Source organism: Aplysia californica, unplaced genomic scaffold (assembly GCF_000002075.1).
Source record: "Aplysia californica isolate F4 #8 unplaced genomic scaffold, AplCal3.0 scaffold00044, whole genome shotgun sequence".
NCBI lineage: Eukaryota > Metazoa > Mollusca > Gastropoda > Aplysiida > Aplysiidae > Aplysia > Aplysia californica.
The window spans coordinates 1310877-1319423 of NW_004797314.1; the positions used below are offsets into that span (position 1 = coordinate 1310877).

General features: G+C 36.0%; 1 protein-coding gene across 8 annotated transcripts in view; it reads right to left on the reverse strand.

Annotated features, from left to right (window-relative positions):
* LOC101859550 (limbic system-associated membrane protein) overlaps nucleotides 1-8547 on the reverse strand; it is an 84795-nt gene that overhangs the window by 73484 nt on the left and 2764 nt on the right. For all 8 annotated transcript variants that reach the window (XM_005092316.3, XM_005092318.3, XM_005092315.3 and 5 more), the window contains exon 2: nucleotides 6842-6921. In XM_005092316.3, the coding sequence (XP_005092373.1) occupies nucleotides 6842-6896 (55 nt within the window). In that variant the 5' untranslated portion in view covers nucleotides 6897-6921. The remainder of the gene's footprint in view (nucleotides 1-6841; nucleotides 6922-8547) is intronic.

The window sequence follows — 8547 nt, forward strand, 5'->3', positions numbered from 1 at the left end:
AAGAAGAAGAAGAAGAAGAAGAAGAAGAAGAAGAAGAAGAAGAAGAAGAAGAAGAAGAAGAAGAAGAAGAAGAAGAAGAAAAAGAAGAAGAAGAAGAAAAAATATTATCATTGATGACAGTAACAAATTAAATAATTTTATCAATATTGTTAATCTTAATAATGGATTTGATAATAATAGCAACAACAATGAAAATCTCAAACCGTTTTGTTGTTGTTGTTGTTGGGGGGGGGTTAGTGTAGGTAATTATTATGCACCCATTCATACAGTCTAGATTTGAGAGGCAGGGTTCCGACATTGCCTGTCAGGGCTAAACTGGGCTTAGAGGAATACAACATCCCAACGGAAAAACCGATATATTTGATAATGTTTTCCCGACACGGAAATCAAACGCAGATGTCCGCGTGGGACAGTGAAGCACCTAACCGCTACACCATAGATGCCGTTCATAATAACGTAATAATAATAACAACATTGAAATAATATTAAAAAGTGGTAATTGTAATGCTAAAAACAGCGTTAGCAACAGCAACGGCAACAGCAACAACAGCAACAACAGCAACAGCAACAACAGCAACAGCAACAGCAACAACAGCAACAGCAACAGCAACAACAACAACAGGAAAAAAACTCACTATTGTATAAAAATTGTTTTGATTTAAAGCCCCTTTTAGAATTCCAAGTGTGCTCAGGAATCGAGACATTTGGGTTTTAAAGGAGCGACTCAAGTTCGTGGATAGCCGAAATCAAAAGTCTTATAACACCTTAAGTACAGTTTATAATTACGTGGTGCCGTAATCCAGTCATAACCGTCGCCCAAAATTGTCAACATTATAATAAAAATCATTACAATGACAAAGTATAATACATTAGAGATTGCATGAGCAATAAAGAAGAGCATCAAAATAAGTGAAGCAGTGAAAACAGATACGGGTGTTAAAAGAGGAAGAAGGAACAGAAACTACAATCAAATCTGCACGACTATCAACGATTCCAGTTGCCCACTAACATAATTTATTTTTTTTAACTTTATGATTACTGTTAGTAGTTTGGTTGTTGTTGGGGGGGGTGTTTGTTTGTTTGTTGTTGTTGTTGTTTGTTTGTTGTTTGCTTGTTTGTTTGTTTGCAACAATAACAGTAACAACAACAACAACAACAACAACAACAACAACAACAACAACAACAACAATAACAACAAGAGAACAACTTCTACAGCATACTACAGGTATGATGATCTTTAAAATTAATGTAATAATTGTAATCGTAATATAATGATAATAATTATTGTAGAAGAAGAAGAAGAAGAAGAAGAAGAAGAAGAAGAAGAAGAAGAAGAAGAAGAAGAAGAAGAAGAAGAAGAAGAAGAAGAAGAAGAAGAAGAAGAAGAAGAAGAAGAAGAAGAAGAAGAATATAATAATAGTAATAATAATAATAATAATAATAATAATAATAATAATAATAATAATAATAATGAAAATAATAAGGATAATAGTAATGAAAATAATAAAAATCATCATCATCATCATCATCATCATCATCATCATCATCATAGTCATCATCATAATTGTGAATTTTGATGCTTAAGGTAAGTGTTTGTGTTTATGTCTATGTGCACGTGTGTGTGTGTGTGTGTGTGTGTGTCTGTCTGTGTGTGTGTGTGTGTGTGTGTGTGTCTGTGTGTGTGTGTGTGTGTGTGTGTGTGTGTGTGTGTGTGTGTGTGTGTGTGTGATGGATGGGGGGTGCTGAATGCGTGTATTTAAGTAGGAATATTGATGTGCGTGAATAAATTCAAAGCAAACTCCAAATTGGTAAACCTAAACAGGCCCACCGAGTGAATTTTAAAATGAAGATAAGACTCCCCCCCCCCCCCCCCCCCAACTTTAAAAAAAAAAAAGAAACTCAAGATAACCTGTAGTTATGTTGTATATCGTAATAGGCATTGATTTTATTTCTATTATTTTGTGTCATTTTCTCCAATAGCTCAACTTAGAACTTGGGTGTCCATAATCCTTTTGTCCGGGGTGGCACATTAATGAACGGGAAAAAATTCACTTCATCTACCCATCGATACACGGGTGCTTAACGTGACCTTGGTGTGCACAAGCTGAGATTTACCTGAAGGCCTAAATCGTTTCGTCAATAAATCGCTACCCCAGAATTACACATTTCTATCTGATATTTTTGGCCATTTTGAGTTACTATGACCATGAGATCAGATATCAAATGCTCTATCTGCTCTATCAAAATCTTAAGATCTCAAGATATTCAAAGAACTGCATTCGAAAAGGCTTGACTATTGTGAAACTCGGCATTTTTTACGTCAAATTTCTCAAAACTAGGTACTGAGCAGATAGAACTTTGTAATTCTAAGGTAACAAAGTATCTAATATTTTATCGATAATTTTGCAGCAAAGGGGGTTGTTCATTGGTAGTATAGTGGTAAGTGTCCGCGCCTGTCACAAAGGAACGGGGCTCGATTCCCCGTCGGAAAGGACATTTATTTTTATTTATGATGTTAAGAGAAAAGAGTGAAACAGAGAGAAGAGAGAAGACAGGCACACAGAGGCTGACTGAGAACAGGGGATCAGGAAGACCGACGGTGAGAAAGAGACATTATTTTGTTAGTTGAATACAATAAAGTAAAACATTATCTTTATACTGCCTGTGATTTCTTCAATGCGAATTCAATATTGTTCAGTTTGTAGAAATAGAATTGGTTAGTGACTACTACTACTACTACTACTACTACTACTACTACTACTACTACTACTACTACTACTACTACTACTACTACTACTACTACTACTACTACTACTACTACTACTACTACTACTACTACTACTACTACTACTACTACTATTACTACTGCAAATGTTAATAATAATAATAATAATAATAATAATAATAATAATAATAATAATAATAATAATAATAATGATAACAATAATAGTAACAACAATAATATGATAATATAACAATAAAAATAACAACAATAAGAGAATCCCTCTCCTCAAACACTCCAGTCAGTATATTCCTTTTAAAATAAGTCACTTTAACAACAAATTAATGGCTTTTGAATTTACATGTCATTGTATTTGTAGTTTCATAATATGGGGTAAAAATTAGAATAACAACGGAATAGAAAACATTAACTGATGAATGACCGAGGCATACTATAATATCACCTGCACAGAGTACATAATATGTCCTTTTTTTACATTTATTGTATATAATATTATATAGGGGGCAAAGTTTGGTTTTGCTGATTCAGTTAGTAAGGTAAACCTTGGCCACAGTAACGTTCATATCACTCAAATCAGACCATTCGGAAAGTTAATGCTGTTCGAAGTAGATGCTTGAACTACGCTTTACTTTCAAGCCCGATCCGATCAAACAGACTCGGACAGTCTGATCAACGTACACCCTACGTTAACTGAAGTTGACTCGTAAAGACATCGGAACATCTCAGCGCTCCTTGTCGAGCCATTTGAAAGATGACTGGCCTACTCCAAGCTCTTCCCATGATCACCTCTGCAGCGCTGTATTCCCTAATCACCCGCATGATAGCATTCCCATCTCACGATTTCTCCTCTTAAGATTCCTTGATGCTTGTTTTGCTGTCACTTAGAACCCGCGAATGCCGCAATCCCATGATACCCTGCGTTTATTTTTTCCGCAGTCTTGTTTGCGTTTTCTGGAAATGTCCCTCTATCCTGTCGGCTTTGATGGGCGAGAATAAAGAAATTTGAGTGATTCCTGCTCGGAACATTAACCAAGTATGTGCAGGTTATTAGCTGTGTTTAGAGATAAGGCAATTAACTGATTAGAGCTAGTGTTGTTTGATATTGGATAGAGAAACAAGAGGGAGAAAGCTTAAGAATACTTCAAAACTTTGCAACTCGATTATCTTATTCACAAAAATCTGTTTTAACATTTTTGTCCCTCTTTTTTTTCCTTTTTTGAGAAAAAATAAGGGGGTGGGGTAGGGGAGGGGGCACCAACTCACTGCTGTTGATCCCTCTATCGATGATATTGTTGGTTGTTACTGTTATAACTATTGTAGATATTGTTGTTCTTACTTTGCTGCTATCGTGAATATGTATAAGTATTTCTGCTATTGCAAAAAAGTGTCGTAACGTTACAGCTGCTGTAATCGCAAATAGTGTGGTTGCTGATGCTGCTATTGGAAATATTTCAGTTAGGCCTACTTTTACTGGTACTACACATAGTGTAGTTACTCTGGCTACTGGTGCAAGTATTGTTGTTTCTATTACTGCTGCTGCAGATATTGAGGTTACTGTTACTGCTTTTGCAGAAAGTGTGATTATTGTTGTTGCTATTGTTATTCCCGGATCCCTACAGTGTATGTCTATGGATTTGTATTTACGGAGGAGGGAGAACCTACTTTATGCCATTGTAATTTCCTTTAGATCTACGGGTTTTTGAAATTTCTTTTCTTATTTTTTTCTCTTTTTTTCTTTTTCCTCCTTCTTAAAAATTTGTTTAGTTTGTTTAATTTGTTTCTGTTCTAACGACGTAGCGAAGCCTTTTTCTATATCTTTTAAAGATTTCTTTATATATTGCCATTTTTTCTGATAATAACAGTCTATCTCATTGCAGACGGACAATAAAACTAGGTGCTGCCTCTTAGACGTACCATCTGTCACCATTGGAGTGTGATCGTGTAATTTAAAAAAAACGAAAGTTTACTGTGCTCCAGTCGTTTTATGTTTGTTTGTTTGTTTGTTGTTGTTGTTTGGGGTTTTTTTGGGGGGAGAGGTGGTTTTTTTTCTCTTTTTCGTGTTTTGTCAATTTAGTTTCTCTCAAATGTTGTGAATTTGAGATTTGAGTTGCCCAGTGTCATAATATGTTCCAATGCACAGCGCTCCTTTTAACGTCTTTGTGAACGAACTGAAATTACGAATTTCTTTAAAAATCACGAAGATCGCGTATTGAAGTCACCCCCCCCCCAAAAAAAAAAAACATTTTTTTTTTTTTTTAAATTAAAGAATTTATAAAATTGAGGTACACAATAATATCAGATAATCTAACAATCTCCTTCACCAGTTTAGGCTTGTATTGTATTGCTCAACATTTGACACAATGATCAGACCCCAAAAAAATAAAAGTAATAATGCAGCCGAAATATAGAACTGAAGCATACATTAGTGGATTTTTAGTTGTTTTCTTTTACTTTATTTTCGTATAAGGATTTGTCGTACTCACAATGACGTCATTAGCTTTCACAAGATGCTATTCCACTCTATATAATAAGGTATTGTTTCCTTTCAAAGCTTGCAACTATGCTTCTTACCAAACGTCACTGAGTCGTCTAAAGATCGTCGATAGATCAGGATATTATGTAACTAGTCTGGATTCCCCTCACGGATGAACTCAACTACAGCTTTCATAATCAATAATGGGGTTTGCAAGGCTTTTTTTGTTGATCTAAAAACTGTTCTTACTTTGAAAGTCGGGCACTCATATTGGGAGCGCGTCTCTGTGTGTTTGTGTGTGTGTGTGTGTGTGTGTGTGTGTGAGAGAGAGAGAGAGAGAGAGAGAGAGAGAGAGAGAGTACGTGTCGTGTGTGTGTGTGTGTGTGTGTGTGTGTGTGTGTGTGTGTGTGTGTGTGTGTCTGTGTCTGTGTCTGTGTCTGTGCGTGTGTGTTTGTGTGTGGATAATTATGAGTGTGTGTGTGTGTGTGTGTGTGTGTGTGTGTGTGTGTGTGTGTGTGTGTGTGTGTGTGTGTGTCTGTGTTGTGTGTGGAGGTGGGTGGGTGGGCGAGTGGGTATGTGTCTGTGTGTGTGTTTGTGTGTGAATGATTATAGGTGTGTGTGAATGATTATAGGTGTGTGTGTGTGTGTGTGTGTGTGTGTGTGTGTGTGTGTGTGTGTGTGTGTGTGTGTGTGTGTGTGTGTGTGTGTGCATGGCTTTGTCTGTGAGCCTCTGCATGTGTTCGTTATGTTTAGATAATGGTTGATTATTTCTGAAATTATAAACTTTTTTGTATCTGGAACGCGTTGGCAAACGTTTCTTCATTATAACTTTCTTAAACATTCTGAATGCAAACTCTAAACAAGTATCACATTTTCGATTTTTGAAGCTAAGGTGTATTTGTAGTTTTTTTAAAATACATTTCCATTGAATTTCAAAGTTGTCTTCTGGATTTTAATGATCAATGTTACATACTATATATGTGTAGGATTATTTAAAAGAAAGCTGTAGATACAAATATAAACAAATAGAGGAATAGATAAATAATAAATTGCTCATGTTAGACACGTTGATGGATATAAGAGAAACAATGCAATGTCTGTATGCTAAGAAAGAAGAACGAAACAAGGGAAAAAATAAAGAAGAGGAAAAAATAAAATAGAAAGCAGGAAAGGAAGAAGGAAAAAAAAGAAAAAAACTTATTGCACATGTTAATGTTTAATTTTATTTTTGAAATATGAAATAAGATTTAAATTAATAAATGATCGCAAAACTGGTTCCAAGTCATAAGGGCAGTCGACGAAAAGCAGAAAACGAAGCTTGCACTTAATGCAATATATCCGACATGAAAAGAAATCACAGCGATTAAAGACTACTTTTCCATCCTTTCCGAGAAAAAAAAGAAACGACGGTAATAACATAGATGATACAAGAGGGAGGATAAAGTAAAGTAAGTAAGTAATAACACTGTGTGTAATGTTTACTAAAAACACATTGCAGGAAAATGACATCAGTCTCACTCCCTTCCCGTCAAAAGAGGTAAAAAGTCGAAAATTAGTTTTTGAAATGTCATAATATTATCATCCAGCAATGAGTAAATGTTGGGTTTTTAAAAATTTTCTCTTACCTGTATACAGCGGGGACAGAAAAAGCAGGAGGTAGGATTTAATCCACGGACTCATGGCGAAATGACAGCTCACGTTGTTCCTGCAAAACCATAAGTAATGTGGTCATTTTGATGCATAGGATTGTAATTGTTTTACACCTCCATCAACACAGTTTAGATCATTTAGAGATGGGGTTTCTTTTACCCTACCCGCGCCGAGGGGGAATTAGCGTTCAGGCCAAAAGGTGGAAGCAGTAAATGGATACTATAGCTTCCCCACGCGGGAATCGAACTCACAACGTCTGTATATGTTTGTGACTTTGAAGATCCTAACCGATTAACCACAGACCCAGTGGGATTTTATTGAGAAATAATGTTCGACTGCAATATAGAAAATAACATGGATAGGTGATTATTAATTTGAAATCGGGAAATCAGTTTGTCTTATATATAGTACATTCTTTCTTTGCTTGAACAGCATACTGTCAGTACAATGATGTAAAAAAAAAAAAAGTTTATAATTATTACTCTTTGGTGTAATGCAAAGAATTTTCTCCTTGCGCTTAAAAATGAAGTGTGGAAAATCTGTATCGAGTACTTCCATCCTTTCTCCAGAATGTACGCCTTTTCCATATTTCCCGCATAAGCACTGGTAGACATGGTCGAAACAGTCCATTTCCTAAAAAAGGCCTAAATTGTGTTGACGAGGACGTAACATATTTGCGCCGGGTGTAAAGACACTGCAAGAGATTGCCTGAATATGCGGATTTTTAACGGCACGGTCAACAGTCCGGATGAGTGAGTGCGTGAATCGAAGTAAAAGTAAAAGAGCGTGATGTCATTTTTATAAACATAACATTAATTTTTAAATATTTGTTTTTTGGGGTGAGGGGGTTCTTTGTTTTGTTCGTTTGTTTGTGGATTGGTTTGTTTGTTTGTTTGTTTGTTTTGTGGGGGGTGTGGGTTGATATTTTTGTTCACCCTTCTTCTTGTTTCCACACTCAAAAATAAACCGAATATTAATACCTTTTCATAATAAAAGTATGATGCGTGTTATGTTGTGGTTAAATACATGAGTACGTTTTATGTCAAACTGGTTTGTTGTTGTTTTTTTCAAATATCCTTTTCCGTTTTCAATATTCTTGAACAATCTTTACTACTGATGGTATATCATATGAAGTTACCAACAATATTTGCTTGTATCCACCCGCCCCCTACCAACCTCTAAAGTGTTACCCACAGTCTCCTTTCATTTGATTTTTAAAAGACACATTTCTACCAGCTCTCTTTCTCTCTGTCTCTGTCTCTGTCACACTCACATATACACACACACACACTCTCTCTCTCTCTCTCTCTCTCTCTCTCTCTCTCACCCTCCCCACTCCCACCCCACCCCCGTGTTTTGTTTCCCCATGGCGTCTCTGATGCTGTTCTTCATTTAATTATCGTGCCATTTCTGACCATCGTAGATTCCTTTACAAATGTGCTAGGCATGTGGGAACAATATCATTTTCGCTCATTTCCCACTTACCAAGCAGTCAGCCGGTGCGGTGATCGCCATTAGTGTCACAGAGCTTGATGCTAAATGTCCTTGCAGTTCACAATTACCTCATTTGCAATATTGACATCTCGGTAGAAAGTTCACAACACATAAATGGCAGTACGGTATAAATGTTGTATTGAAATTTTTTTGGCTGTAACTGTAAAGAAAATCGGATGTATTTTCT